General features: G+C 42.4%; 1 protein-coding gene across 4 annotated transcripts in view; it reads left to right on the plus strand.

Moving 5' to 3' along the window:
* Window positions 1-15,084, plus strand: part of ptprz1b (protein tyrosine phosphatase receptor type Z1b) — a 59,361-nt gene extending 44,277 nt beyond the window's left edge. Inside the window, exons 14-34 of one of the 4 annotated variants that reach the window (XR_001424746.1) lie at window positions 234-461; window positions 1,133-2,464; window positions 3,500-3,644; window positions 3,722-3,813; window positions 3,891-3,976; window positions 5,087-5,107; window positions 5,324-5,420; window positions 5,495-5,577; window positions 6,292-6,426; window positions 6,508-6,639; window positions 6,740-6,897; window positions 6,977-7,112; window positions 8,025-8,171; window positions 8,250-8,343; window positions 8,702-8,775; window positions 9,407-9,535; window positions 9,609-9,761; window positions 9,840-9,982; window positions 10,055-10,190; window positions 11,005-11,206; window positions 14,777-15,084. Coding sequence is in view for 3 of the 4 variants with exons in the window: in XM_015030567.1 (XP_014886053.1) it covers window positions 234-461; window positions 1,133-2,464; window positions 3,500-3,644; window positions 3,722-3,813; window positions 3,891-3,976; window positions 5,087-5,107; window positions 5,324-5,420; window positions 5,495-5,577; window positions 6,292-6,426; window positions 6,508-6,639; window positions 6,740-6,897; window positions 6,977-7,112; window positions 8,025-8,171; window positions 8,250-8,343; window positions 8,702-8,775; window positions 9,407-9,535; window positions 9,609-9,761; window positions 9,840-9,982; window positions 10,055-10,190; window positions 11,005-11,148 (3,665 nt within the window). In the remaining variant the exon portion in view is untranslated. Of the gene's footprint in view, window positions 1-233; window positions 462-1,132; window positions 2,465-3,499; window positions 3,645-3,721; window positions 3,814-3,890; window positions 3,977-5,086; window positions 5,108-5,323; window positions 5,421-5,494; window positions 5,578-6,291; window positions 6,427-6,507; window positions 6,640-6,739; window positions 6,898-6,976; window positions 7,113-8,024; window positions 8,172-8,249; window positions 8,344-8,701; window positions 8,776-9,406; window positions 9,536-9,608; window positions 9,762-9,839; window positions 9,983-10,054; window positions 10,191-11,004 lie in introns of all 4 variants that reach the window. The other 3 variants (XM_015030567.1, XM_015030568.1, XM_015030569.1) reach the window with 3 other exon arrangements.
* Window positions 15,085-15,101: the final 17 nt, after the last annotated feature.

Raw genomic sequence — 15,101 nt, forward strand, 5'->3', positions numbered from 1 at the left:
CTTCAGCGTGTTTCCAGTGTGAGTTTGACTCCATCAGAACCGCTGCTGCTCCTTGTCTCCAAATCTCTTTGTGGTGCTGATGAACAAAATCTCAGGGTGTATGTAATAACCAGGTCCTACAAGGATGGCTGGTATTCTTTGGGTTGCCCAGCTATTTTTATTTTCTAATGCCTTATTGGTGTCCCATCTTGTTCCATTGCATTACATCATTTTCATGCACTTTGTGTACACAGGTAACGAAGTGCACAAAGACTCGACGATGAACCCCGAAGAGAGTGGAGCCGCTGTAAGCGAACCTCTGCAGACATCCTTTACCTCAGATTCAGCCAGCCCTACCTCAGAGTGGATAACAGAAAACACGGCAACAGGGGGCAACACTCTGTCCGACTCCCTCTATAAATCCTTCACCACCTCCTCTTTGCTCAGAGGGCTGATGCACACCACTCAGCCCCTGTTCAATGGTAAGACATAACACTTTCTCTGGGAAAGTCACACATCCCATTAAGCTATCCTATTCGTTTTTTAAATGGCTATTAGTTTTCATTTTGAGGGATTTTACCCAACAGCAGGGTGCTGCAAATGTATCGATGGGCAAACAGCGGGATGAGATTGCAGTGGGTGCTTTTATTTCTGCCTTTAATGACCCACAACTGTGCATCTAATCAGTGCTGTGCCCTGTGATCAGAGGGACGTGATGGGGAGGATTCCAGTGGCGGCCGTGTGGAATAAGAAGATGCTGATTGTGATTGGGGTGATAATTAGGGGCTTCTCGCTTTCCTAAGTGGCTCAGAATGAAATCTGCTTGACTCTTTGATAAATCGTACCGCACGTCCGAGTTTTCTGCCTCATAATAATCTACTTGAACTCACTCAAGCTTGGTGATTGGCATCTACTGCTGGGGTCTTGGTCTGCATCTGTGTCCTTTTCTGTAGCTCAGCAGCGCTCTCTAGTGGGTTTTTTTGCTACCTTGCTTTGTCTGAACTCTTAAGGATTTCTGGCATTTCTTCACTTTCAAGCAGCAATTCCTTGGCTTGCCTAATGTGCCCTGGTAAAACCCATTCTTCAAATACATTTCTTATTTCAAAAAGGTAACATCTGAAAAAGGATTCCTCTGTTTTGGATTTTCTTGCAGCAGATAGACCAATATCCAGGACTGAGGATTCAACAGTTGACCAGTTTTCTGGCTTCGTAGACTCATCCAACTCCCTGATAGAGATGAACTTAAACCCTACACCGTCTGTCTCTGATAGGGAACTCTCTACACCTTTACCTCTCAAACCTATCACCAAATTCTCCAACAGTTCCCATCTCTCTCTTGCCCTCCTGGAATACTTGTTGAACTCTTCCCAGCCAAATTTAGAACAGCTACCAATCTCTGCTATTTTGAGTTCCCAAGATCTGGTAAATACCACTAACTCTCTCTTTTTGCTGTCTAATTATGGATCAGTCATCGCCCAGCTAGCAAAGACAACCCAACATGAAGAAATCAGTCAGAACAATTCTCTGACTGACGTAAGGAGTCAAGACATTGTTGAATTCTCAGAGCTGATTCACAACAATGAAGAGGGATTCAGTGCAGATACAAATGAGGATGAGCTTTATGCTAATTTAAGTATGTCTTTACTTGATTCAACGGAGGAGAGTGGATTGGACTCTGGTCATGACAGCAACATGTTCAGTGGAGAAACTGGTGAAGTTGCTGAAGCTCAACCTAAATTTTCAACATTCTCAAGTTCAGCTGTTAGCGTCAATGTGAATTATACTCCAGAAAACAGCTTAGTGCCTCAAAGTAAAATATTAGCAGCAAGAGGTAAAATTGGGGTAAGTAGGAAACTGGGCAGTGAGAAGGAAAATGAGATGAGCGGAGAGGAAATTGAAGAGGAAAACAGTGGAAGTCATGAAGGCAAAGAGAACCCTGAACACAGAGGGTTGGTGTGTAGTGGGAGTGGCAGCGGGGCTGAGGATGGTAGTGGTTCTGGAGAACAAGCGACTGCCGATGATCACGTAAAGACAAAGCAAGACGATGGCGATCAGGAACGTTTAAAAGCGGCACGCAAAAACAGATTTGTGTCCAAGGGAAACGGAACACACATCAGAAACAAAGTATTAGGATCTGAAAGAGCAGACAGTCATCAGCTGACATCCAGGGAAGACGCATCGACACCAGACCAAGCATGGTCTGTGACCAATGACCAGAATGTTGGGAATGACAAAGAGGATCAGAACACAACTCTGGAAAGCCCAGGTTTTGTACTGAGGTCTAGTGTTGATACAACAGAGGGACATACTGAAGAGGAAGAACCCGCAGAAGGAGCTGGTCATGGAAGTGCAGCTGAAGACTCTTTGGAGCGTTTCTCAAACGTGACTGGGTCGTTTCAGACTGCAGGAGGTTCGATGTTGAAGGATCTTTTCCCTCTGCTCAGGTTCACTGACACTCAAGAAGGAAAACTGGAACAAAAGGGAGGTAACTGAGACACAATGTTTGAATTTGTCTCTTTAGAAAAGTGTAGTAGTTAATGCAAACTTTACTACAAATCAGTTTAAGTTTAGCACGAGTCTACTTCACCCATCAGACTTAATTAGGTCCGAAGGAGAAATGTAATTACTGTTACCATCTCGTCTTTTGCATTGGATTTCTTGACTTCAATGAGCAAATCAGAAATTCAGACTCCCCTAGACATCTGAGTTGGCGAGAAAGCCAGGATTTCAGCCTCAGAGGTCTTTCCAAGACTCTTTTGTAGACTTTAAACTCAGACTTCTGATTACAAACGGAGTGCACCATTAATCTGTGTCTGGTAAGAATCACAATTTTTTTTTAACAAATTAATGAGCTTGATAACAGCTAAGAATAAAAAGACTTCAAACAGTAAAAACATATATTTCCAGTTGAAATATTTATTCACTTAGAGTGAGGCAGGAGAAAGGCAAAATGCTAGTGCGGTGTAGTCTGAAATAAAAAGGAAGAAGCTGCAATGCCTCCTTAGTTTAATATTTTTTAAGAAAAGAAACCACATATTTTCATAGATTAACTCACATTTCTCTGTGCTTCATATTCAAAGTAACTGCGATTCACACTAAAACACAGATTGGACCTTAGTGTCACCATAGTCAGATTTTTGTTGCAGCACCATTTTCTTTTTCTAAATCCTCACAACATTCTTCCTACATCCTTTAGTAAGATTTATGACCTTTACATAGAAGTTCAAGGTCTAAAGTAATAAAATACGACACCGTTTTGTGTTGGGGGTTATTTGATTTGACCCATTTTGGACATGTGTTCCTTCTGCTCTTTAACTTGTTTCTGTTTGGTGCTTTGTCGTCCCCTTTGGATTGAAGGCTGATTGTATCTATGAGGTTTCACATTTAAAAGAAATGTAGCTTTAAAATTAAAGCTAGAGTGTTTGTCTTCATGAGGACAAAATGCTGCATTTTTGTCTTCTTGGTAGCAGCTCTAAACCTTTCTGATGTGCAACATGCAGGACTTCCTTCTCTGTTTCAGAGGGCAGCAACAGCAGCCACGAGTCTCGGGTGGGGCTGGTTGAAGGCGTGGAGAAGGACAAGAGGACAGTCATTCCTCTGGCTGTCGTCTCCACTCTCACCACTCTCTGTCTGCTGGTGCTAGTGGGTATACTCATCTACTGGAGGTACAAACACACACCCTGTACATTCTACATCGTGCCTGACCATCTTTTCACGAGCAATTTGGCGTCTCTGGTTCCAGAAACTGTTTCCAGGCAGCCAATTTCTACCCGGATGACCCCGCGTCACCTAAAGTCCTGTCTGTTCCCTCCACGCCCCTGCTGCTTTCCACAGGTAGGCCACTCAGAGGGGGGGTTTCTTGCTCTTCACCTCATTAAGCACTGAGACAAACTGAGAGTCTGGTGTTGCAGATTGCCACGAGCCGCTGACGGTGAAGCAGTTTGTGAAGCAAGTCCTGGAGCTCCACAGCACCAACAGCTTCTCCAGGGAGTTTGAGGTGTGTCACATTAAATCTACATGAAAGGAAAATGGGTGGAATGATTTGTCTCAGCTCCCTAATGTGCACCCATATTTCTTTTTAACATCATGAGCTTTTGGAATTTAATTTGACTCTGTTTGCAGAAAGATATGCTTTAACTCGCAGGGAAGTTCTTGTTTTTTTTTTTTTTTTGTTTGGCAGCCAGATGATAATATTTTGTGTTCAGAGAAAACTCCCTGACGGTGGTTTTCAGTATGAATCAAGGACACATCTGCATGTTTGACACTTCCACACATGATCCGCCCACACACACATGCAGATTTGATTCTTTCAAGTGTTCAGTGCCTTGCAAAACTATTAGCACCCGAAACTATTTCTCATTTTTTTTCATGCTCCAACCACAAACTTCTGTTTGTTGTTATTTTCCATCATTAAAGCGGACTCAACTCCTGTTTAGTCCACTTTAATCAAACTCCAGTCCGTTTGCAGAGGTGTGATAGCTCAATCAAACTGATGCTCTCTCTTCTTCAGAAGTTTTCATGTTGTTTCTCTATAGTTCTTGGTCCAACGCCACCACAGGCAAAAAGGGTTGTGCAGGTTTTTCAAAGGGTTTGGTTCATTTTAATGTTATTTTTCATCAGTCCTGAGAAAGATCACTGGAGTATAAATCCTGTACATTTTCCTTTCATCTCCCAGTAACGTGCTAACCACATTAAAGTTTGTGGCTGTAGATCGGTGAGAAACCTCCAGGTTGAATTAATGCATTTGCAAGGCACTGATTGGTCTCCTGTGTCTCCCTCTCATTGTGTAACAGTGTTTCTGTCTTCCAAATAGTCTACCACTGCTTTACACCCCTTAAATTATTAGGAGGCCCAGGCCTTGTTTCACCCGCCCCGCAGAATAATGTTACATCGTCGCTAACGTAGCTGCTAGAATTGCAGGCGGCGGCTCAGGTGGGATGGTGTGCCCCCACTCCCACTCGGCGCCTCCGCTCTGTGTGGATCTGAACCCTACATTCCTGGACCTGCACTGACTCCTTGTCTGTCGTCTTGTCCCTCTGTCCCACTCTCCTTTCACCATCTCCACCACCATCATCGTGCTTTCCGCATCCTCACCACCCTCCATTAGATTGTGAAAGAGTCGTATGAGGTAAGACCCCCCTCCATCCCTCTGCTGCAGAGGGGTTTTTTGTAGTTCTGGGAAGGAAAGGCAAAGTGTCAGCTTACCTTAGCATCCCTGATTTGAGTTGATGGAGTTTTACATCCGTTCTTCTTCAGCTAGCTGACAGCAGGCTCACTCTGTGTCTACACTGAAGCTTGCTGTGCTCAGCTGAACCCGCTTCTCGTTGGCTGTGTTGTGCTTCAGGAGGTGCAGGCGTGTACAGTCGACATGGGCATCACCGCCGACAGCTCAAATCACCCCGACAACAAAAACAAGAACCGCTACATTAACATCCTGGCCTGTATGTGTCTGCTTAGTGCAATCAGTCAGCATTTAGGCAGAGCGTCAGCTAACCGCCTGGTTCTCCTTTCCCAGACGACCACAGCAGAGTAAAGCTCTCCAACAGCTTGGACCGAGATGGGAAGTGTGGGGACTACATCAACGCTAACTTTGTCGACGTGAGTGATTTTCTTCTAAGTATTTATACAGTCATAGAGACAGTTGTTTGGTCGGGCTAAAAGGTTTAGAAAAGTTTTTTTTGGGGGCACATTTTTAGCTTTTACCTGTTTCTATTGTGCCGTGCAGAATAATAAAACATGAAACGATCCAAGTCCACATGAATATGTATGGTGTTTTGTGAAAAATTTGTGTACCACGTGTGAATTTTACATTTTTAAAAATAATTTTCAATGTGATCTTCAAATCTGAAATCATGTTTTTTTTCTATAAGGGATTTCTTCTATCCTTTCTTTTTGTATTTCCTTCTCTTTGTCCTTTCTTCTTACTGCCCTGACTTTCTTTCTTAACCTCTGTAATTTCTCCTTCATTGTGCAACCTTTTTTCCCCTCCTTACATCCTTACATATGCTTTCTTTATTTTTTCTTTCTATTTTTGTTTATCCAGGAGCCCATATTTAAAGACTGGCCACTGTAGAAGAATATTTCAGAATTTCATGGTTTAAGTTCAGTGCCAAATCTATGGAAAGTTGAGTTTGCAAAAAGTCTTTATTTTCTATTTCTTTAAAAAAAAAAAAAAAAAGGTGTAGGAACCCTTACTGTCAATATGAAAGCCAGCAAGTTTGCAAAGGACAACAGTGGGGTCCCTGGGTTGAGGTTAGGGCCACAGCTGACACTACCACTAGCAAAGCGGTCAAACTGCTGCTGCGTTTGCAGGGTTACGAGCGAACGAGGGCCTACATCGCGGCTCAGGGGCCGCTGAAGGCCAGCCGGGAGGACTTCTGGAGGATGATCTGGCAGCAGAACGTTGGAGTTATTGTCATGATCACCAATCTGAAGGAGAAAGGACGGGTAAGACCCGACACAAACACTGAAGGTCTCCACCAAGATCAGTGCCGGGTCAGGATTTCATGCCTGCTCCTTCCTCTGCAGACGAAATGTGACCAGTACTGGCCGGAAGAGAACCAGGAGGAGTACGGCGCTTACCAGGTGGCCCTGAGAAGCACCAAGACACTAGCGTACTACACACTCCGGACGTTCACAGTCAGGGATACAGCTAATAAGGTACTTCATATACACATTCCTTATCTCTGATTACCACACAGAGAGCCTGAACCTTTGCAATGTTTCAGTGTTAAATAGTTGATATCATTTGTTGTTCCAGGTGCCACAGAAGAGAGTGGAGCACACGGTCCTGCATTACCACTACACCCAGTGGCCGGACATGGGCGTCCCAGAGTACACTCTGCCTCTGCTGTCCTTCATCAGGGCGTCGTCTCGGGCCCGGACGCAGGAGATGGGACCCGTCCTGGTTCACTGCAGGTAGAGCTGAACACAATTTCTTATGTTATCAACAACATTACAGCAAATCTGGCATCTTCTTTTCATCTGTCTGTTTCAGCGCTGGCGTAGGAAGAACAGGAACCTACATAGTGATAGACAGCATGCTGCAGCAGATCCAAGATCAGGGAACGGTAAACGTACTGGGCTTCTTAAAACACGTCCGGACACAGAGGAACTTCCTGGTTCAGACGGAGGTAAAATCAGTCAAACTCCACTGGATAATTCCTTAATATTAAGCATTTATATTGTAACATTGACATCTTACTATCAATGTTAAGAGAGTAAGATGATTTTGTGAAGCATCAGGTCCTGTCATTTTCTTGAAGTGTCTCATTTTTTGACACATACTATGATTTGATTTGCTCTTCTAAAACCTGCATGTATGTTGGGAACAAGCATGTGTAATTCTGTTTTCTGCTGCCTCATGACGTCGGGTTGCTTTTTTATCGACTTTAGGATATTTTTTCATATATTAAGATCAACTGTCTATCTGGCAGTAACATTTCAAGGTTCCGTGAATGCCCCAAGTGGCCAAATAATTATTGGCCAAATTAATCAGAAAGTAGGTCAAGCTGTCAGTTTCAGTTTCAAACATCCATAATGCCGAGGTGAGTGTACCTTCATCAGTGCACACAGCATAGCTTAGAGTCAGATTAAAGGTGTATTTCCACCAGGGGAATCCAGCTTTGGTCCGCTTGTTTGTTCAGGGCGATCCATGCAGCAGTAGTGTTAGCAACACTGAATGGCTAATGCATGATCCATAGCAACGGCAGTCCATGTTTCCTGGAGTTGGTTTGTACTGATGCAGGTCTGTCTGCACAATAGAAGCCAACCGCAGAGTTTGTTTGGACCGGACCGTGACCCATTTTTTCAGGTGGTTTCAGTTGTTTGATCCACACCAAATGTGTCAGGTGTAAACACACACTTGGGTGACAGGCAATAATGTGACAGGGGGACATAGACTGAGAACGTCAGCTTGCCCAGCCGTCATCCTATGTTGGGGTAAATGTCTGAGATTTAAAACTCACTGTTAAGGTTTTAACCCAACCTCCCCATCACAATAAAGTTCTAAACCTTCAGTTTCATTGTTCCTCCATATTTCCCAGGAGCAGTATGTGTTCATTCATGACGCTTTGGTGGAGGCCATCCTGAGTCGGGACACGTCAGTCACCTCTGACCTTCTCCACAATTACGTCTCTAACCTCCTGATCCCAAGCGCCACAGGAAGAACGCGCATGGACAAACAGTTCAAGGTGGGGCCTTCATTTGATTCCTTTTCCATTGGTTCTAAGCGATTGTTCTGAAGCTAACCGTTCCTCTCGACCTTTCAGCTGATAAGTCAGCGCCAGGCAAAGCACGCAGACTACAGCACTGCCCTGAAGGATGGCAACGCTGAGAGGAACAGAGCAAGAGCGCTGATGCCTGGTAAACTAGACATAAAAGAACCCATGTGTACCGCCACATTTTCCAGTAACCATAGCTGGATGTAATATGGTGATATTTCTGATGTACCATTGGAAAAAGAACAGAAGCCCAAGTGGGATCTGTGAGACCAAACAGCAGTGTAGAATCCATGTTTTGCATGGTTGACAGTTTGCTTATGTAGAGTGAGATTGATCTGGGCAGAGTGAAACCTGAAGGACAAGCTTCAGTCTCACTGCAGAACAGTGAGAGTTGGCAGCTATGATGGTGTTTAAAGTGAATGCATGTCAAAATAATGTAAAAGATCAATTAAGCAAAACAACGGTTTGGTTTCTTGTGAACTTATGTTTCTGTTGTCTAGTGGAGAGATCAAGAGTCTCTCTGGCGGCTTCAGAATCCAACTCCACCGGCTACATCAATGCCTCCTATGTAACGGTGAGTGACTTTTTACTGTTACTTTAACACTGTCGTGTGTAATATTTAGGAGGATTATTCTGAAGAGCTGCAGTATGAGTAGCAATGGTAGTTCTGCTTTGGTATTCGGAGCAGAGGTGACATCATCCTATTGTGGATCAGTTGGCGTAAAACAGGATTGTACTAATATTTACAATATATAATATTACAAACTTAACATCTGGCATTTCTCCATCTCATTGGTAACTGAACATATGCTAACACCAGCCTATCCAATGCTAATGGACACAGGAAGTAGGCAATCCAGTGGGTGACTAGCCTCAGTATGCTAATAATTAGCTTCTCCAATGCTAATGCAAATGAGTCCTCTCTTTCTGATCTGCCAGCGCCGGTCACTCAGTTACCAGTGTTGGCCGATCACAAATCAGATCAGTAGCTAGCTTCAAAAAAGATATAGCCACCTATGACAAGGGAGTAGCCACTGCTGAGTGTGCAGTAGTTTTCATTTTGGCCATAATGCCGCGCCGTAGGCATCTGCGTTTTGATCTCTAAATGTCAGTAAAGCCCTCGTGTTTCTCTAAATGCCTCTCTGTTGGTTGCCGTTTTTAAAACCCTCCGGAGTTCTTCAGTGTTACAGCTCCAGTTCTTACAGGGACACCACTGCTGTAAAGGTTTCATAGTGAGTCAGACGCCTATGAGCAGCACCGTGGAGGATTTCTGGAGAATGATCTGGGAGCACAACACACACACAGTTATCTGTCTGCCGGACACACACAATCAGGTACGACCTGCTCACACTCTGCCTTTTAAATGAGTTCCTTTAATGCAGCTGCGTTCATGTTTTTATTTTCTAGAATGAAAAGAGGGACTGCTGTGTCTACTGGCCTAGTAAAGACCTGCCATTGATCTTTGATGGATTCACTGTGTCTCACACCGGGGAGGAGCTTGTACATCTGACCAATGATGAAAGGGTTTTTGTGCAGGATTTTACAATCCAGTCTCCTCAGGTGATAAACTCTCACACACGTTACTATCAAATCCCCCAACAGAATGATTCCTGATGCAGTGTCCATGCCTCCCCGCAGAATGATTGCATCTTACACGTACGTCAGTTCAGCACCCCCTGCTGGCCTAACCCAGACAGTCCCATCAGAAACAGCTTCGACCTCATCAGCATGGTCAGAGAGCGCAGCAGACACTCACAGGAACCCGTAGTCGTTCACGATCCGTGAGTAAAACACAGAGAGGATTACTGAACGGTCGGATTCCTTTCAGGAACTAAATGTGTGTTTGTGTGCAGGTTGGGAGGAGCTACATCAGGGCTGTTCTGTGCCCTCAGCACCCTGTTCAGCCAGCTGGAGGAGGAGGGAGCCGTGGACGTCTACATGGTGGCACGGATGACCAACCTCATGAGACCTGGGGTTTTCAATGACATCGTAAGTACTGTAGAGGCGCTGAGTTGTGGAAGATGACTTTTTTTCCTCCCCCAAATTCAAGACATTGGGGTGACTCTAGTTGGGTCACTAGAGTCTAGTTGGGTCACCCCAAGATCACCAAGTCTTCTTAAAAGGTAGAGTCTCTGAGAACAGTTCTTCAAAATATAGTCAGTGTTTTCAGCAAAGTTGAGCTGAGTGAACAGGAACGACCCAAGGTATTTAAAATTTGCCACAGTTTCAACAGGTTGGCCATCGAGAGAAACTGGAACCACTTTAAGGTCTTTAGATCATTTAATTAGCTCTACATTCTTAAGAGAATGAAAAATATATAATAAATAATAAAAACTTTGCGGTATTCTGATTTAGTAATGTAATTATATTAGTTGTGTTACCATCCCCACGACACTAGAGACAGTAGCAACCCCGAAAAGATGCGACTAAGGAGCAGATTTAGAAGTACAACAAACGCTGAAGTAATTAAAGACACAAGTTCAAATCCATGCTGAGAGTGGATCTCCTTCCCGCAGCTCTGATTGGCTCAGCAATGTAACGTGATCCTCTGCAGCAAGTGATGGCAAAGCGGCGCGTCATCACGACTTTACACAGTGTGTCTTTACCTCCGCCGAACCCCTGGGGTTCGATCGAACCCAGGTTTAGAACCACTGATATAGAGCTATCCTAAACTTTACTGCCACCAGAACATAAACAATTTATGGAATTTACATGTTTGTACACAAAATAAAAAAGTAAATCTAAAAATCAGTGTAATTTTTGTTACATAAGAAACTGTGATTCTTCCCGGCCCAACCCACAGGAGCAGTACCAGTATCTGTACCGAGCCATGCTGAGCCTGGTGAGCAGCCAGGAGGACCAGAGAGCCCTGCAGAGTCCAGAGACGAACGGGTCGGTACCGCTGGGCCAGTCCAACGCCACAGAGAGCCTGGAGTCGCTCATGTAGCCCCGCCCAAACTCCCACATGCTGGGATGGATGCCTGGGCCGGTCATGACTGTGGAAAGTGAGCATCATAATGCTTTAATGTCCACTTGGTCAAATTTAACAATTTATTATAATACTCTTCAGTCGTCTTTCAAAAACTGTAAAGCTCATCACAGGGAAATTGAGATACAGCAACACCTAGAAAGCTGTTTGCTATTTAAAGTGCTCATTCATCATTTTTTTATTTTTTTTTTTACATATTTTATAATCTGAAAACAGAAAGCAGCAGTTCATCATATGATGAACATCCCACGTTTCCCGGGCACCAATTGGACGCAATGACTTTACTGATTTTGTTGTCAACTTTAACCCTAAAGTTTCTTTTAATAATCATGGATAATAAATTAATAGGTTGAAATGTTTATATTTTGGTCATGCTTATGCCTTGAAAGCAACAGAAAAACTGTCATCCCATGTAAAATACTGCAGTATTCCAAAAGGTCTGATTATAGTATTAACATGTTTCGAAGATACAGTGCAGGTCAAAGGTTATGACAGAGTTGTAATGTTTAGTGGCAACTAGCCAAACCTTCAACTATAGTTTCAGTCAATCTTGAATTAACCAGAGGCCTAATACACATGTTTTAAAAACTATCATGAAATTATTTGCAGTGACATCACGCTGTGTGAATGCACCTACAGTTAAACTTTATTTTCCTCACAGAATTAACCAAACAATCTGTTAGCATTCTCTCTGGGTGTATTTTTACCTTTGTTGGAGTGAGATATGAAAGTATCTAAAAGGAAGCCATGCTGTTTGAATTCTCTAAATGTTAAGGCTGCTGTCGCTGTTTTTTATGCTGCTGAGTGCTTTTGCATTGCTAAAAAAAGGGCTTTACGTTGGTCTAAACATGAAGAACTGAAGCTTCTGTCCTGGTATTTTGTTGTGTATAGCCCCACTGTATTGGCTTAGAGGGTGTAAAATTGTCCATTTGCTACTGCAGAAAGATAAAAGCCCCTTCTCCATTGTCAAATCTCACTAGCTGGTTAATATCTGGTTAGGTTCTAACCAAAGTTGGGTCCTTCTCCATTGGCATCATGTTCCTTACTATGTGGGTGGGAAAGTAGGTGGGGTGTGAGCATACAGTAGCTGTGGTCGACACTCCCACAATGTCATTTATACCCTTGAAGGGCCAATTTCTCCAAAATCTCCAGATATATTTGTTGCGTTCGGTTGAAGCTGCGTGTTCTCTTCCATCACAATTGCTAAAAACATTTGGACCAGAAGGTCTGACCATCTCGCCAACAACTATGGTCTCATCCTGGATTCAAAATGGTGGTTGAGAAGGGTTTGCTGACGTAAATCCATGGGCCAGTCAACAGATGAAGTTTGTTGCCAATCAAGGACCTGCTACTCCATTCTAGAAGTGGTTCCCAAAAACAAACGCCGCAGGATCTGCTAATGTAGATGAATCTGGCTAGGTCTGACTGGCGAAGAACCGGTTAGAGCCACGCAAATGGAGAAGGGGCTGAAGTGAGTAACGTTTTGTCTCTGTCAGTCTCTGTCCCAGTCCCCTCATTTAATGGTCGCCTGACCAAACTTAGTCTGAATCAAGAAAAAGGGGGCCAGGCTGCCCTGCTGTTGGAGCCATTTCAGACATTCAGGATGCTGTGGTGAATGACTATTCGTCAGTGCAGACAGAGTGCCTGCATTGTGGAGCATGAGATTAGGTAATGCTGTTGATGCAGATTCTATAACAATGATGCAGATGTGTGGGGTATATGTTCGGTGTCTCAGTAACAAAGTTCAAGACACAGAATTTATCAATGTCTAAAAACATCTGAGGTGAACCACGATGTTTGCTAGAGAACCAAAAGCTGCTAAAGCCATGTCTCTTCAGACGCTACTGATATAAAGCAGATACTTATTGAAGTTCCACAAGGATATGTAATATTCTTAAACTTTTGGGTCCTCATTTAAGAATATATTTTTTCTTTGGTTCTCCTTATGCCATCTACTGAGGATAATGAAACGGACGTATCAAAGTGAAGCCATGATGTTTGCCCAACATTTAAAGAATTCAAAGGCGTTTCAGTTATTTCAGGTCCCACTGTTGCGTCATTTAAAGCTCTCGTAAATACATATGAGATCAGGAGTTACAATGTGAGAAGAGTCTAAATGAAAATTGTATTGTCTGATCTGACCTTTGACCTGTGGTGAAAAACTGCAAAATGCCTAACACATGCCTAACAACGCAGAATTTACCACATCTAAACAGGATGGTTTCTTTTTAAATGGTGATTCATTATTGTTTGATAAAGAGGTTAGTCACAGATTGGTTACCAAAAACAGCTCTAGTACCTTACCTGTTCTACCTAAAGTGGATATGCAGACAATAGACCCCCCTGTTAAAAATCCTGGTTATAATTTTAAAAAATGAGATGATGAGAAACGACCTCAAAATTTTTCCACCTTTAAGTGTTCACACCTTTACCCTAACCTGTCCTGAAGGACATTTTAATTTGATGTCTATCAGTCAAATGTTGACATGGCAACCCTTGGCAACACAAATGGTTTCTGTCAAATATTGTTTTATACTCGTGCTTGGTCCAAAGCAATTTTTTTTTCCATGAAGTCATTCTTTTGTTATACATAACTTTTGTTTTCTGAAGTGATACAGAAAATTAGGTTCCAAACTGACAGAAATTTAAAACTTTGCATAATTTCTCCCATCACAGTTTTTCCATATTTGACTGAATGCTGGGTTAAACCAGAACGTCCTTCTGTCTCCTACTGTGTTAAGGGTTTGAATACTTAAACAACAAGGTAACTGAACTTATGTCCAATGTGTTTTTCTAATCTTTGAAAAAAATGAAGAAAATATTTTAGTTATTTAAAACAAATCTTGGAAATTCCCCAAACCGTGTGGCGTTCAAACGATTCAGCATTATTCGAGACGTCCAGGTTTTTGTGATTTTCTTACAAAAAGTTAAACTTGTGCAGTTTCTTCAGTTTTGTTGATTTANTTAACCGTTAGAGAAGCACAAAGCCTTTTATGGAATGTCCTTAAGTTTTTCCACATGATATCTTTATATTATATTAAAGATGGAAAAAGTTTTGAAATGATTTATGATTGGAGGAATTTATTTATTTTGTTTTACATCACAAAAACCTTGCAGTTTTACCAGGGGGTGTGTAGACTTTTATATCTGCTGTTGTGTATTTAACTGAGTAAGAGAAATTAGAGAAATGTCAAGATCATTTTACAGCTGAAACCAGAAGTTTTCATACACTGAACCATAACTTTATTTTCTTTGGTATCTGATAGGAATGAGCCAGAATTCCAGCCAACTAATGTGAATGACCAAACAGTTCAAAGGCAATGCTGCCAAATAAAGAAGAAATGTGGGTATGCTTGCAATTAAAAAAGATAAAATAAATCTTGCATATTTTGCTACTTTTGTGGCATTTAGCAAATAGAAATCATTTTGATGACTCTAACTGACCTTAAACAAGAGACATTTAGTCTGATTTAACTTTAGACAGTGAGGAGAAAAATGTATGTAAACTTCTGGTTCCAAGTGTATCCTGTAAATCTTTCCATTCCCTATTATTTTATTTCTTTTGCTAATCTGTTTTTCTCTGTGGGGTTTTCAGGCCTCTGATAGTAGACTGAAGCTGTAGAAATGAGACACAGATAAGAGCAGAAATCATGACGCGGCGGATATGAGATCAGCTACACTTTGTTTTTGCTTACTTTGTCTCCTTGCCAGTGCCTTTTGTAAATCACATTACTGTACATCAAACCTCTTTTGGTTCATTTCAACACCTACTCTGCTGTGACTCCGCCTGCTGAACACTTAAAAAGAAATCCAAGCAGCACAAGTAGCAGTCTGAGACCAATTTTTATATTTTCTCTTCGACGTAAGCAAAAAAAAAAAAAAAAAAAAAAACCCAAAAAAAAAAAAAAAAA

Source organism: Poecilia latipinna, unplaced genomic scaffold, assembly GCF_001443285.1.
Source record: "Poecilia latipinna isolate Pla-1442-1.1 unplaced genomic scaffold, P_latipinna-1.0 Scaffold186, whole genome shotgun sequence".
Lineage (NCBI taxonomy): Eukaryota > Metazoa > Chordata > Actinopteri > Cyprinodontiformes > Poeciliidae > Poecilia > Poecilia latipinna.